This window comes from Mustela putorius, unplaced genomic scaffold (genome assembly GCF_011764305.1).
Source record: "Mustela putorius furo isolate JIRA1106 unplaced genomic scaffold, ASM1176430v1.1 tig00537293_pilon_pilon_pilon, whole genome shotgun sequence".
Lineage (NCBI taxonomy): Eukaryota > Metazoa > Chordata > Mammalia > Carnivora > Mustelidae > Mustela > Mustela putorius.
This window is the reverse complement of record NW_025422431.1, coordinates 2,471,094-2,485,941: the sequence shown is the minus strand read 5'-3', so window position 1 is coordinate 2,485,941 and position 14,848 is coordinate 2,471,094. Positions and strand designations below refer to the sequence as shown.

The following is a 14,848-nucleotide window of genomic DNA, read 5'->3' as shown; positions in this document are numbered from 1 at the left end:
CCGCACCCCACATCCGAGGCCAAAGGCTCTTCAGCACTTTTATTAAAAATTGGTGACGCACGGAGTGCTCCGGGCATCCCTGGGCCGCTTTAGCCCGCGGGGCTGGGTCCGTTCCAGCCTCGCGCACCCGGCCCGGGGGTGGGGAACAGGGGTCGAGGTTCTCGTGGCTGCAGACCCCGCTGATCACTTGCCCACCGACTCGAATATGATGCGGTTCTGCTCAGCGCGCTCCCGCTGGCTCTGTGTCCGCGCCAGCTCCAGCAGGGTCCGTAGCAGGTGGAAGGTGAGATCAATGGACAGCGGAGGGTCGTCCCGTCTCGGCCGCTCCCCCGCGGTCCGGGATCCCCACGGGCCCGGCCCCGAGCGGCGCGGGAAGCGCTCCGCCAGCAGCAAGAGCAGCGCGCGGGCCCCGCCGTCCTGGTTTCGCGCCCCGGGGCTCCAGCGCAGACTCGGGTCCCGGACTCCGGCCGCCGCCGCCTCCGGGCTCCACTGGCTGCTCCCTGGGCGCAGCTGTGCCAGGAGTAGCAGCGCCACCAGCAGCGCCGCGCGTCCCCCCTGCTTCATGGTGCCGCCGACCCTGGACACACAGAGGCAGCGCAGGATAAGGCGCACGCGGGGGAGTCGCAGGTGGCACCACTCCCCTTCCAGCGCGCATCCAAGCTCCCCTGCCGCGCCCCTGCGGTTGCGGGCTGGTACCCACAACCTTCCCTCCAGCCCCAGCGGCTGCCCAGCCCAGTCCTCCCTCTCTCCCCTTGGGCGAATCGCGGTGGGTGAGCTGAGCGCCAAGTCCTGACGCTGAGGGAGTCAGGGCGGATGCTCAGAGCCACTCACAGGTTGCCGGAGAGTGTCTGCCTGCTGCGGGATGGGGCTCCAGTCTCCGTCCCTCCAGTCTCCGTCCCTCGGGTGGGCTGAGGGCACCGCGGGGAACCCGGGGTCTGTCCCGGGACCGCCGCCAGCCTTATATAGCTCCAGGACAGCTCCGACTGACGTCAGCGAGAAACATGCACTGATTGTAGAAGCAATGACAGTCGCAGCCTCAAGTCTGGCCGCTCGCTAGATCCGGAGGGGTGCACCTCACAACCCCAGACTCTGGGTCCAGGGGTCAGCACTGCAAGTGGGCCCCGCCTTAAGATAGCAAGAAGCCCCTGGGGCATAACCTTGCTCTGGGAGCCACGAGGCCCTTTTTTTACCTGCTAACAACAGCCAGCAGGGACTAGGGCCAGTCCCCAGATCAGAGCAGTCAAGTGCCTGGTCTTCTGTGGCACAAAGAGAGGCTGGACTTCATGGCTGTCGGTGGCACACACCCCCCCCCCCCCCCCCCTGTTGGCCTCTAGAAGGGGCCAGAGGCATTGGGAGAAGGTTGCGTTGCTCTAACCTAGTCCCTAATGCCTAGTCCCCACTATCAGTTTGGCAAACTAAGGCACTCAGGAGCACAGCTGGCTCCTGGCTCCCACTTTGGTACCATCTCTGACCCCAGATGCAGCCCCACTGCCAGGATGCATGTGGTCTTATGCCAGCCCTGTGGTACAAATTCTAGGCCAGACTGATCGAGGCACCATTAGAGAGCCTCTGGCCTCTGGGTGCTTTCAGACTACAAAAGACAGGTCCATCTGCTTCAGAGTTTGCCCCCAAGCGGCATTTTCGCCAAGTTGGTTTTTCTTCTGGGAATCACAGCAGCAGTATTACTGTTCCTTTGACCTTCAGTTAAGATCACTTGGTGGGAAGTAAGGGAACCTGCCTTCATCTCTTCACACTGCTATACCAAAACTACTCTCAACTCCATATCTTATAAACAGCAAAATTTATTTCTCACACAGTTCTAGAAGCTGGGAGGTCCAAGCCTATGGCGCTGACAGATGTGCTATCAGGAGAGAAGCAGCTGGCTAACTTTCATAGCGAGCACCTTCTCGCTGTGTCCCCCTACAGTGGGAGGGGTGAGAGACCTGTCTGGGCTGCTTTAAAAAGGCACGAATCCCTCATGACCTCATCACCCCCGAAGGTCCCACTGCCTAATGCCATCACCATGGGCATTAGGTTTTCAGCAGAGGAATCCTGGAGGGCACACAAACATTCATCTATAGCATGTGGATTCAAGTTTCCACTCTGCCACTGGCTGGTGCTGTGGACACCGTCACCTCACTTTTGTGAGCACACCTGAGTGTGCTCCTCCATAGGAGATGATAGGGATTGGCTGTCTCTAGACTTCCTCCCAGCTCTAGAAATTCTGACTGCCCCATAGTTTCTGCTGGGGCCCTCGCATCACGTCTACAGCTTTCAGACTACGTAATTACCAAACAGATCTGTGGAGGCACCATATACAGGTTCAGGGCCCCCAAAAGAGCCGGAGCTCCAGCTGGGCTGGGAAGGTTAGAGAGCAGATGTGTCTGTGAGGAGTGGGGGCGATGGCACTGTGGGATACAGGGCTGAGTCCCAGCAGACAAGACCAGACGCATTTATGGGGTGCCTACCACATGGTGGGGAGAAGACCATTATAAAGGTTGTAATGATTTCAAAAGAAGTCAGGTGCTAAGTCCATTAGGTTCTGAGTGACCACGGTACCCCAGGAAAAGCGATGTGCCCTCTTCGAGGAGGCTCTCTGAGCGCGCTGGGGTCAAGCCACAGCACTGTCTGCACAGACTTCGGGGTGAGGCTAGCCTAGAGCCGGTGGGCCTTCCACGACAGGTAGGAGTTCCAGACGACTGCGACACACTGGACAACGGCCAACCTGCGGCACAGCGGGGGGTGGCATCGTGAGGACAATGGAGGATGAGGAGCAAGCCTGGGGGTGGGGAGCTGGACGAGTGCTACGGGAAAGGAGGGCTGGTCTCTGAGAATGTCTACACTGAGGTCTTCCCTCCTTCAAGCCCTGAGGGAGGGACATGTGGCTCAGACCAGAGGACAAGCAGGCTGGGTTCTGGGGCTGTCTGAGCTCTGTCTCCGAGCCTCAGAGTAGAACACCGTCATCCCGCCAAGAGTGGCTCTTACTCACTCCTGTCCAGGCTCCCAAATACTCGTCTTTGTCCACCTTTACCAACTTAAGAGAGTCTACCTTCCAAAACCGTCCAGCCGGCCATGAAAAGTAGCATCTCCTTCTCTTTACTCTCAATTTACCTTTTTCTAGTTGCAAAGAGTATAACAGGGACCCTAGTGTTGAGGACCATTAAGCAACACTATTCATGTAAATGCTGACTCCACCCCTCTGAAGAGTTTCATTCTTTTTCCGTTCCCCATGCCCTTTCACCACCCAAAATTGTAAGGACTCATCTTAAGCTCTGCTGTGGTTTTCACTGTGGTTTCAGCAACTACCCTTATTATTAAGGTGGACTAGTGCTCTGCAGCGGACTCACGGGCCCACGTTCCTCCTCAGCTCTTTGGTCTCCCTTCCCGTCCAACCCAGACGCTACCCGCCCTGGCACTGGCCCTGCAGCTCTGCCTTCGAAGGTGAGCGCTCAGGCGGGGCGGTGGGGGAGACGGGACTATGAGCAGGAGCCTCTTCGAGAAGATGAAAGAGAGTCAGTAGGCAGTTCTGGGACAGCTTCGCTAAAGGATCAGAAGGTCTGACTAGCATGCCTGAGAGTCTGAGGGACTCTGACAGGACAGCGTTCTGCGAGGGTCTCCAGTGACACCAGGTCGAAAGGAGAATCACTTGGTGTCCAGCTGTTTGTGCCGTGCACCTTCCCTGGAGTGGGGAGGGGGTGTCAGGATGTGTCTTACCTGTAATGAAGGGGGACCAGGTAGAAGTTGGCTAACTGCACAGCGGGCCAGAGCTACAAGAGAAAGAAGGTAAAGGTTGGGGGGCTGCCTCCCTCACCCGACCCCCAGACTCACCGGCCTTCCTCCAGCTTCTGCAGACAAGAACAAGGCGGACGGGTGAGGGTTTCCCTGAGCACAGTGCCCACACTGGGGACAAGAGTCATCCCAACTGGGTGGGATTTCTATGGCAGGAGGACCCCCATCCCCGGGCACTTCTGGACTCAAGAAAGCAGAAGAGACAGCTGCAGAGTCAGCGCTTACATAGTAGTTGGTGATGAGGGCGTCAGGATAGTCCTGGGGACACAAAAGAAACAAACTCACCCATGCACACACTTCCAAGGAGCGCCCACCTCCCAGTCTGCAGAGCACGTCCAACACAGACCACACTCCGACCGCACCCCCCAGCTCGTCTAAGCTGGAGCCTGGGGCTCTGCCTGCATCCCACCGGCTCCTCCCCACGAAGCCTGCCTCATTCCCCGGGGACTGCCAGGCTGCCAGCTGGAGACCGTCCCCCACCTGCCCTGCTCACCCGCCGCAGCTTGGCCCAGTTGTCCTGGGCTGACAGTCCATTGAGTGCTCCTACCAGTGAGAGGAAAGAGCCTAGAAAACATGGGGCAAAGCACCCCTGGGGAGAGAAATTAAAGTTCTGTGAGCACAGAAATCCCCCAGCCCCCCACTCCCTGCCCCGCCATGCCAGCTCCTGCTTCCCAAGTCCCTTTTCCTTCTGCTCACCTGATCCAACAGCATCTTCTTCAGCGCGTCTACCTTGCTGGTGCCAGGGATGAGACGGTCCAAGACCCTGTACCAGCCTCCTACGGCGGGGCCCTGAAAGTAAACCCCAGAGAGAACAGAGTGTGTGGCAAGGGGAGCGCTTGGCTTTTGCATCACAATGCTCCTCTCTCAAGGATTAGAAACCAAATCCTATCTAAGGTTGGCTTAGATGCATGGGAGGGCAAGGGAAACTGAAGAATGACATGGAACTAAGACCACCGTCCAGTCCTCCAGCAACCCCACTGTAGACAGAACTTACCACGAAGCCACAGCCCAGGGAGACCATGATCAGGGTCCGGCGAGCCTGGTGTCCCCGCAGACCTCGCTTCTCCACCAGTTGCTGTGAGATAATGTCACCCAGGCCCATCAGGGACCCTGCGCAGGGTACACAGGTGTTGTCAGGATACCTCCTGAAGGTAGGTTGCCATTCCAGGGACGGAAGGAAGTCCCTGAATGAGGCTCTGACCCTTAGAGCCTAAGAGATAAATTCTGGGGCAAATGGCCAGTCCTTTACTGCCACTTCAAAGTGTCATTTTAGAAACTGAGCTGAGCAGCCTTCATCAGTCCAGGACCCACAGACTGTGCCCAGAGTCCGAAAGGGAAGTCACAGTCAGCAACTGCAGATGAAGGGGAACCTAAGGTGCTTGGCACTGAGAACCATGGACTATCAGAACTGGAAAAGCATGGTGCCTGGGTGGCTCAGTGGGTTAAAGCCTCTGCCTTTGGCTCAGGTCATGATCCCAAGGTCCTGGGATCGAGCCCTGCATTGGGCTCTCTGCTCAGCGGGCAGCCTGCTTCCTCCTCTCTCTCTGCCTGCTGTGATCTTTGTCTGTCAAATAAATAAATAAAACCTTAAAAAAAAAAACTGGAAAAGCCTTCCAGATAATTCCATCCAAACTCCTTATTTTTGAGATATAGAAATGAAGGTCTGGGACCTCACATACCCAGTAAGTGGCAGAACCAAGGCAAGAACCAGGTGGCTTGACTTCCTACACGGTGATTTTTCCAGGAATCATATTGTGAACAGATCCTGTGTAGAATGGTAAGGAACTCTAGGGTTTCTCCCCTAGTCCCAGGCGAGACCCTGAAAAGTGTCCTTCACCTTGGTCTTGGGGTCTCTCTTTGTGAAGGATAGCAAGAATAATTCATTTTCTGAAGCATGAGTGCTTACATGGTCCCAGGCAGGAAGCCGACTGGCTGAACTGGTAAGAGTCCCCACAAGTAGGATCCTGGTCACCTCCTAGCACAATCAGGTAAACCCAGACATCCCCCCATTCACAACCTCGGACTGGGGGGGACAATAGATATTATAGCCATTCCCCCCAACCCCAGGCCTTTGTACCTACTTCCCCCTCCCTCATTCATACAGACACCCCTTTCCCAAGCAACCCTAGTCAGACGCCCACACCCAGAAACCAAGATAGAAACAGTCACTATTTACAGAGCCCCCCGTCAGTTATGGTGGCATGATGGTTTCCAGCAAACACACACACACAGGGTCACTTGGGAGTGACCAGATGATCTCCGGCTCACCTGTCTGTATCACTGAGTAATGAGAGCCCCCCCTCCAGCCCTTCAGACACCATGGTCCCTGTGCCCTCAATCAGCACTGGGCAAATACATCCTTTAACCCTAGTCCTTGGTACAGAGCAGGCTCTGACGTCCACACTGGCTGTGCACTCATAGCTCTTCCCCCCGCAGCCACCGCAAAGCCCTGCCCCAGAGCTGCAGCCGCTGCCCAGGCAGCTGGGGAAGGCTGAAGGCTGGCGCCACGACCCCCACGACCCCCACGACCCCCACAGATGGCCTCAGCTACTGGCACTCCCAGCCCTGGAGCAGCTCTGGGGCCCCAGCGCACCCATCATGGTGGTCCTGCCTCTCCTCTCCCTGAAACTCTCAAAGTGCTGGAGGCTCTTCCCAGAACATGCTAGCCATGACCTCCCAGGGGGCGAAGAGAGAATCCTAGACATCTTTGTTCTCTTATCCTACGCCACACCTAACCAAGGGCCTGGCAGGTGCTCAGAAAACCAAGCAAGGGAAAACGCCAATGAATAGTCCCAAACAACAGGCCTGCTCCGGGAAGGGCATGAGGAGCTCCCAGGCCCATGTGTGAGGACCTGTGAAAGTGGAGGCTTGTTCCCAGCTCCACACAGTTAGCACTCATCTCCCTTTCTCCTGCCTCACCTCCCCCAGGGAGGGCTTGCTGCTGTGGCCATGCGTCAAGGCAAGGCAAGGATACCCGGAGAAGGCCCGCGGAGGGCAGAACAGAAGGCAGTCACTTCTTAAATGAAGGGACCTAACAGCTTGATGTTCTACTTTGGCAAAATGTTTACAGTTTACAGATGGATCTCACGCATTTAATCCTCACGAAAGGCCTGGGAGGTGGGGTCACACTTCCATTGAACGTCTTTAAGAGATGAGGTTATTTAGTAAGGAGTAGAGTTGGGGCTGAACCCAGGCCTTCTCTCGAGGAACAGGAGGCTAGGGAATCACGGCAAGGGCAGAGACGTGGGCTTATGGGTCAGTGGCGCCAAGAGGCCTCTGTGCCTTCCACTCCCAGGGGACTCCTTGCCCAAGCAAGGCCTCCAAGGCCACACATCAAAGACACTTCTTAGATTAATGCACTTCCTGTCTTTTACTGCCCAGGAGGTGACCCTCTCTGTTCCTTGTCACCTTGTAGAGACGGCAACAGTCACCCAACTTGCCAACAGTCACCTAACAAGCTAAAGGCAGAGCAGGAATGAAAACCACAGTCCGGGGAGCCAGCAGCCTTGGAAAAAGATGGATTCCAGGATCCAGACCATGCCCGTCAGGTGGAAAGGCAGCAGTGAGAGGGAGGAGCCCCTGCAGCCTTGTCCATTTCAGACAAAAGCGTGCCCAGCCATTCCTCCTCTGCCCACAGGCCATCAGGGCGCTGGGCCTGCAGCAATCCCGGGGCAGTTGAGGCTTTGGTCAGTGCCCAGTGCAGGCCCGCATCTCCGCCCAAGCAAGTTTGGGCAAGAAGAGCTGACATTTAGATTCCTCCTTCCACCTTCCCCAGCACCAGAGCCCAAATAGGCCCCAGCTGGGTTCTGGGAGTCCTCCTGACATATTTGGTTGGTCTAGATATTTCTAGAGCTCTGGCTCCCCCTGCCTTGGACTTGTTTCTAGGGGCTTGGAGCCGGAGACCTGCAAAGACGTACTGCCCGAGCCCTGATGGGGCAGGGCAAGGGGCTGCAGGCACTGATGCCCGATGCCAGGCCGGGCGAGGAGCCCAGCAGGCAGACACTGGCGCAGGTGTGACATCATGCCCTTGGGTAGGTGCCAGTTCTCATGCCGTCACTCCCCACCGGATTCAGTGGAATGAGGGGGTGGGGAGCAGGCGGCTTCTGGCCACCGGTCTATTTGGGACCACCCCTTGCCCGCTAGTTGAAAAGCCTCAACTTCCACACCGTCTTCCTAGTTCCCTACTTCCCCTATTATGTTCTTCTAGTGGCTTTTGTGTATGGGGTCTTAGTTGCAAGAAAATAAAGTGCTAATGGAAGATGAGAAGGTTGAGGGGCAGAAAGGTGGAATGGGGAGCAGGAAGTGTGCCCTTGAGGATCAGAGGCCTGGGTGACAGGTAGAGCTACTGGCATGGGGCCAGCGGTGCTGCCGACTCTCTCCTCCCCAGAAGTCTCCACAATTAAAGGGCTGCTTGGGCGGGGGGCCGGCTCTGATAGACCCCAGAGGCAACAGAAGCCTAACAGCGAGAGAGGGGGGAGTGCTTTCTGGGGGACTGATCTGGATGCTTTCCCCATTCCTGGACTGAAGCTGTCCTACTGCTAGAAGGTGGGACAAAATGGAGGGCTCTGCAGCTTCTCAGGTATGTAAGCCAAACCAGTGAGGGCTACGCTCAGCTTCCCAGGGCCCCGTAGTCTCGAGTACAGGGCAGAGCACTGGGAAGTGCCAGCTCTACCACTGACCACGGGGACCCCAGTGCACATCACCCCTGCCCCTGCTGCAGCCTCCTGCTCTACGGTGTCAGGGCAGGACTGGATGCTCCCTTGCCTGCTGAGTGCGCACGCCTGGCGGAATTCAGACTCCAGGGAAACCAGTGTCTGCAGCAGCTCAGCTGCCCCATAGCAGGATTAGAGTGGCCAAAAATGGATGGAGCTGGGCCCGGGGCCCAGTGGAGACTGGAAGGGCCCTTCAGAAAGGACGGGAAGAGGCTGACTCAGGCTGTGTGGAACACACAGTGGACCTTTTCCCAGCATGCTCTGTTCCTGACTTTAGCTTGGTCAACCATTATCAGACACTTCTCTTGAACCATTTCGGATCCTGATTCACTAATCCCTGACTCCGCCCACTACGGCAGCTCAACCTGGGTCCTACCCAGGGCTGTGCAGTGGATGCCTCACCGGGGGCTACACACAGGGTGTCGACATTCCACGTGTTTGACCAATGGAGGAAGAGAGCTGGTGGGTAAAGGTTTCTTTTCTCCGGAAAAGGCTATTCTCCCCTGTCGTCCTCAGAGGCATTTCAAAGAGCTTCTCAGTCAGCTTTACAGGATGGAGCAGCCATGGGCCCTAAGCAGTATGCAATCCGATCTTCCTCATACTGGCTCGCCCTCCTCCCCCACGGGACAACTTCCTACCCCTTACAAAGTACCTGCACCAAAGCCTCAGGCCCTGCTACTTGGAGAACCAAGGCTGAGAGTCACCCATGTTCAAATTTAAGACAAATGGAACAAATACAACCAAAACACCACTAGAAAAAGTACCACTTGGGGTGTCTGGGGGGGGGCGCAGTCGGTTAAGCATAAGCATCCTACTCTTTTTTTTTTTTTTAATTTATTTGACAGAGAGACAGAGGGGCGGGGGGGTGGGGAGCAGACTCCCCGCTGAGCAGGGAGTCTCATGCGGGGCTCCATCCCAGGATCTTGGGATCACGACCCAAGCTGAAGGCAGAGGCTTTAACCCAGTAAGCCACCCAGGCGCCCCAAGCATCCTACTCTTGATTTCGCCTCTGGTCATGATCTCAGGGTCGTGAGATTGAGCCCTGCATCACACTCTGCTCTGAGCGTGCAGTCTGCTCGAGAGTCTCTCTCCTTCTCCCTCTGCCCCTCCTGCTTGTGCAAGCGCACTCTCTCTCTCTAAAAAATAAATAGATCAGTCTGAAAAAAAGAACAGCTTGCTGTGTGTGGGTTAACAATACTCATGGAAAGGGCCAAGCCCAGGAGCCTTTGTGTCTATTAAGCATTTCTTAATTTCTAAAGCCTTTTCACAGAGATAACCCTGACACTAACTCTGGGAGGTCGGCTAACTAAACTCAATTCCTGAACGAGGAAACTGAGGCTCCAAGAGGTTTACTCACTTACTTATCTCTCTTCAGGCACCTACTGAGGGCTACGACTCTTAAATTCAAATCCTGCTCTTCTAATTCCAAGTCTGAAATCCCTATTTTGTCTTCCAGTGAGGACACTACCCCCGGGGGAGGAGCTACTCCAGGGGGCCTTACGAAGCTGCGCTAGGATCTAAGATCAGCCTGGGGAGCTAGACCCACCTCCTCCCTTTATTTGCAGTTTGATCCGAATACACTAGCAGCAGGGAAGAAGTCTGAGAAAAGTGCTTCCTAGAAAGTGCTTCTAGACCAGCACCCCAGCATAGCCCATGTATCTGCGTGAGGGCCCCTCTGAAGGCCAGCTCCTGTGTCCACTGCACACCCCTTGGGTAGGGAGACACAAGGACTAGCTCTCTCTCTCTATTCTTGATGCCATGAGGGGGAAACTTCCGTCCAGCAGTGAAGGGCCCCGAGGGAGTCTGAGGCTGGCAAAGGGCCCAGCGTGTCAGTCCCATCTCAGCCACACAGTCCAGAATGAGTCACCACACACGCAACCAGGTGAGTCATGCAGGCTGATGGACACTCTGAGGACATGGGGTGGTTGGGCACAGAGGTTGGAGAGGGGCCCAGGGAGGGGCAAAATTGTCCATCCCTTGGCCAGTCACCCAATGAAGTTTCTAGGGCTGAAGTGGGGCTGTTCCAGTAAGAGGCTTGCTGTTCCTCCGGCTTCCATAGCCTACCACTCAATAGTCTTCTTGTTGAAGAAGCCCATGGTCCTCCCTAGAATCCTCTTCCCTTCGTCTAAACATAGGCAAGATCCCATCTTAACCCAATCACTCTTGCACTGCCCCAAGTCTCAGAGCTTCTAGTCCCCCCTCCCTGTAAAACTTACCGTATCTCTGTGCCATCCCTCACTTCTTAGCTAATGTGCAAAGTAAAGATGGTAACAAATACAGGTTAAGTCACTGGGTTACGTTTGTAAGGCACTAGCCACTCACTGGATTTGGAGTAAACATAAATCCTTGATTAGTATATTATTTAGGGATACATAAAAGGGTAGTAAAACTATAAGAAAAGCAAAAGAGTGGTATAAACAAAACTCAGGAAACCAGTTATTTCTTGGCTTGTATGAATTAAGGAAAGGTGCTCAAGGGTTCTCAAGCTGGGTACTGATACAAGAATAATCAGGTTTTTTTTTTTGTTTTTGTTTTTTAAGTTTTAAAGATTTTTTTATTTATTTGTCAAAGAGAGAGAGAGAGAGAGGGAGAGAGAGCGAACACAGGCAGAGGCAGAGGGAGAAGCAGACTCCCTGCCAAGCAAGGAGCCCGATGTGGGACTCGATCCCAGGAAGCTGGGATCATGACCCAAGCCAAAGGCAGCTGCTTAACCAACTGAGCCACCCAGGCGTCCCAAGAATAATCAGTTTTAATACTATTTAAACCTTACATACCTGTCTGAACTATTCTTTTCTATGTTAAGATATTATTTCATGAATAAAAAAAAAAACAACTAAGAAAAATAAACTGGGGTAAGAGTTCTGATCTCAGCATTTAATAGGTGTGTAATCTAATGTGGACTCAAGGGATCCTAGCTTACAGATCTTTGTCAGAGCTATGAGATAATGTGTTGAAAGTGTTTTGCACACTGTTAATATGTTAGACGAACATTTGCTATTGTTAGCTTTCTAAGTTAAGGTCTCCTGGGGCAATGCCTTTAACCCCAAGGGATTAAAGCTTTCTGAGGACTTTCAGATCCTACTTTACAGCAGGTAAAACCCTTCCTTAAGAACAGCCCTGGGGGCCCACCCACCAAAAGACTGGGGACAACTTCGGATGAGAGACAGCCAACCTTTCAAGGGGGCTCAATAGAAGCAGAAAATGAGGAAGGTGTGGTGGGGTGAGCTTCTGTCTCCCAAATCAGCCTGCTCTGGTCCTGCTCAGGTCTATTCACTCACCAGCTGTCAGGACCTGTACTTTCCACGGGTGATTGGCCAGGGCTCGCTGGTATGCCCGCCAGAGTGCCATGATTCCTGTCAAGCCAAGAGGAGAGGGGGGTCACCCCCTGCCGCTCCCCACAATTAAAGACACCCTTGACTTTTCCCTGTCTCCACTCCCTCTCCTCGGCCCGCTTCCAATACGTCTTAGAGGGGCAGAGGCCTCAGAAGGGATGCTTCCTGGACAGCTTCCTGTCACAGGGATCGCCTTAGACAATCAGGTCACAGAGGAAGGCTGTAGGCGGCTGCGGAATCTCGGTGGCAGCCACCCGCCACCCCATCTCTGAAGCAGGGCCACCTGGGGGCCTCCTCCTTCCACACCGAGATACTTCATAATGGCAGGTTTGCTCTGGCTTTCACCCAGAGTCTGGTCGGTCACCAGATTCACTTAGTTGGAACCAGCCCGTATCCTTCCTGAGTCCAACTCTACACCGGAAATAGGGCCTGTCATTCTCTGGACCTGGACAGGTCATCACATGGGCTTTGGGTACTAAAGGCACGCGACGATTTGAGCCCTGAAAGGTGGATCGCCCGGCACTCACCTGCCCTCGCCTCCAGCCCCTCCCACGTGACCCGACCGGGAAGGAGTTCCTCCGCAAGTCCCGCCCCTTCCGTCCGACTTCCCCCGGAACTCCCCCCGCCCACCGCAGCCGGGGTTGGAGTGGGAGTGGACCGAGCGTAATACTCACGGAGAACTGCTCAGCTGTCCGTGTGTGAGCAACCCCTTTTTGAAATGGACCGCGCGGGGTCTCGGTGAGGGTCCCGCCTTCCATAGTTCCCACTTGGGTCCAACTCTGCCTCCTCATGCCCCTTCTCCCCCGAAGGCTTGGCTTCTTAACCTGGATAGACCCTCACTGCTACCGCACCCCGGAACTGGCCAAGGTGCTGATGCCCTTCTCAGTCTCGAAAATCAATTTAGAAACGATGAGCCGTAGTTAGGTGCGTTATTTTTTCAGTGTCCCTGGGTTCTTCACTAGCCTTGACTGTGAGCTCCTGCATGGGTAAAACTTGTCATCCTCTTAGCACTAGTTTAGTCTTTGTCCACAATGGCCTTTAGAGATGCTGCGTAAAGTGGACCCCTCCATGGAAAGCACGGGATTCCAGAAACTCAAGAGTCCGCGTACTGGCTTGAAACTGGTGGGCTCTGCAGCCTGGTCATCATTACACTTGAACTTAAGGTTCCTCACCTGTTAGACTATGTTTATCACACTGGGCTCCTCAGTGTTAGGGGTTTACAAGATGTTTTTGGGAGGTACCACTCACTACAGGTTCTTCTTTACCTCAGTTTAAAAAATTAGAAAGAGCCACTTTTAAACAAAGGGGTTCACAACTAAAAGTATGTGATTTCGCTAGATTATTCTTAATATTCCTTTTCAGCTCTAACATTCTAAAATTTTGTGAGTATAGTGCAACATCCTTTCAAGGGTGGCGGAAACTACTGTAAGATCCGTGGCAGATTTGTCAGGCTGGAAGCCTTTGCTTAACTATATCCAGGGAACTTAACTTCAGGAAGCAGCCATCCCTGACTTTCAGGTTCCCACCTGGCTAGCTCTAGCTCCTATTTACTCAATGCCTATGTGATTAAGACGGAAAATCCTGTCACAGGTACTTGAGAAACACAATGAGGAAGCAAGATAATTTGATGTCACAAATACTTCACTCAAGGCTCCTATATTCAAAACACCATGCCAGGAGTGAATTTACATTAGTAAATGTAATAGACCAAATGTGGTAGGTTAGAAGGTTGTTCTCTGAATTCAGAGTGTCTACGTTCAAAGCCCAGCACTATGTAGTAAAGTGACCTTTTTCAGACTGCTTAAACTCTCAGAATCTTATCTTTACAGTTAAAATGGGGCAGTATCTACCTCATGATTAAGTAACATACGTGAAATACCTGAAGTAGATCAAATGTTTAAATAAACACGTGATTTACTCTTTTTTCCCCTTCCCTCTTGAGAATACATGGGGAGAGAGAATTTTTACTAGAGAAATCTGGGAAGCTCCTTGATAAAAGGTGAGATTTGAGCTGGGATCTTGAAGAATGAATGGGGTTTATGTGGAGATGGAGGAACCATGTGAGCAAAGGCACAGGAAGTAAAATACAGGAATCCATAGATTATAGTATAAAGTGTATATATTGGGAGGGAAGGTTGAAGTAGAATGGCCTTCAGAGAAAAAAGAGTTTATGGTAGAGAAAGAGAGGAAGGGCTGAAAGCATTCTCCTGATATTCTTTTGGAGTTAGAGACCAAGGCTAAGAGTCAGCAGCAGAAGCAGGGCTGCAGGCACCAACCTGCAGCCTCAACAGCATGGGTCGCCAGGTCCCATCTTTTCTGCCACTGAAAGTGGAATTCCATAATGCAATGTCAAGGGGCTGCTGTGGAGGAGCAAAACTTCTCTGCAATGAAGGCACTTCCCTATCAGTCAGCTCAAAAACAAACTGGGCTTAACCTGAGCTTGATTACAGTACTTTCCTCCTTTGCACTGACAGGGGTTGTGATCCCTCTGCCGCTAATAGTCTGGTTGCCTCCGGGTTCTGTTTCCTCTTCTGTACAGGAAGGAAACTGAACTGCTTGATACCTTTCTTCTTGAGATACGATAAATTCCCTACACCCAAGAGGCAGAAAGCTGTTCCCAGGTATCTGGCCAACCAGACCACAGTGCCAGTGGGTTTTGTTCCAGGTAGGCACTAAATTAATCTCCACTCCCTTGGTTGGAGCTGGCTGCGTATTTTTCTCGCTTTCCTGAGGTCATCTCACTACTTCCCCCAAACTTGACTGTACTCCCATACACTATGGTTTGCCTGTTTCTCATTGCTGGGGTCTGTCTTTGGTTCAGAGGCAGTATTGCGGTCCCTATGAGTCTGCAGTATCCCCCAAGAGAACTGTAATAAGAGGAGATAAAACAATACATTACTTGGGTTTTAAACACCTCCTATATAGAGATTTGAAATAAAGTAGCTAGACATGTTTAATAAGCCAACAGTGTGACAGTATCATAAAGGACCAAAAATCATGACGTGTAAAGAATGG

General features: G+C 53.4%; 2 protein-coding genes across 3 annotated transcripts; both read right to left on the bottom strand.

Annotated features, from left to right (window-relative positions):
* Window positions 1–24: 24 nt before the first annotated feature.
* UCN (urocortin) lies at window positions 25–1,632 on the bottom strand. The gene is made up of 2 exons (XM_004765415.2): window positions 832–1,632; window positions 25–577 (listed from the first exon to the last, which is right to left on the bottom strand). Exon 2 carries the CDS (start codon window positions 562–564, stop codon window positions 184–186), a length of 381 nt encoding a protein of 126 aa, XP_004765472.1. The 5' UTR covers window positions 565–577; window positions 832–1,632; the 3' UTR covers window positions 25–183.
* Window positions 1,633–1,784: 152 nt separating this feature from the next.
* On the bottom strand, window positions 1,785–12,458 carry MPV17 (mitochondrial inner membrane protein MPV17). Of its 2 annotated transcripts, XM_004765416.3 has the most exons (8): window positions 12,361–12,457; window positions 11,780–11,854; window positions 4,784–4,899; window positions 4,486–4,578; window positions 4,283–4,378; window positions 4,015–4,047; window positions 3,715–3,767; window positions 1,785–2,725 (listed from the first exon to the last, which is right to left on the bottom strand). In XM_004765416.3, the coding sequence occupies exons 2-8, from the start codon at window positions 11,847–11,849 to the stop codon at window positions 2,656–2,658; spliced, it is 531 nt and encodes a 176-aa protein (XP_004765473.1). In that variant the 5' UTR covers window positions 11,850–11,854; window positions 12,361–12,457; the 3' UTR covers window positions 1,785–2,655. The 2 variants fall into 2 exon arrangements, with proteins under 2 accessions (XP_004765473.1, XP_044929856.1); XM_045073921.1 differs by lacking the exon at window positions 4,015–4,047 and having other exon boundaries at window positions 12,361–12,458.
* Between the last annotated feature and the right edge of the window lie 2,390 nt (window positions 12,459–14,848).

Excerpts from the sequence above, each read along its gene's own strand:
- MPV17 (XM_004765416.3), bottom strand. The coding sequence starts at position 11,849 with ATGGCACTCTGGCGGGCATACCAGCGAGCCCTGGCCAATCACCCGTGG. Across the intron at positions 4,379-4,485 it reads AGAAGATGCTGTTGGATCAG|GGGTGCTTTGCCCCATGTTT; the intron begins GTGAGCAGAAGG and ends TTCTCTCCCCAG. Across the intron at positions 2,726-3,714 it reads CTGGTCCCCCTTCATTACAG|GTTGGCCGTTGTCCAGTGTG; the intron begins GTAAGACACATC and ends GCTGTGCCGCAG.
- UCN (XM_004765415.2), bottom strand. The coding sequence starts at position 564 with ATGAAGCAGGGGGGACGCGCGGCGCTGCTGGTGGCGCTGCTACTCCTG.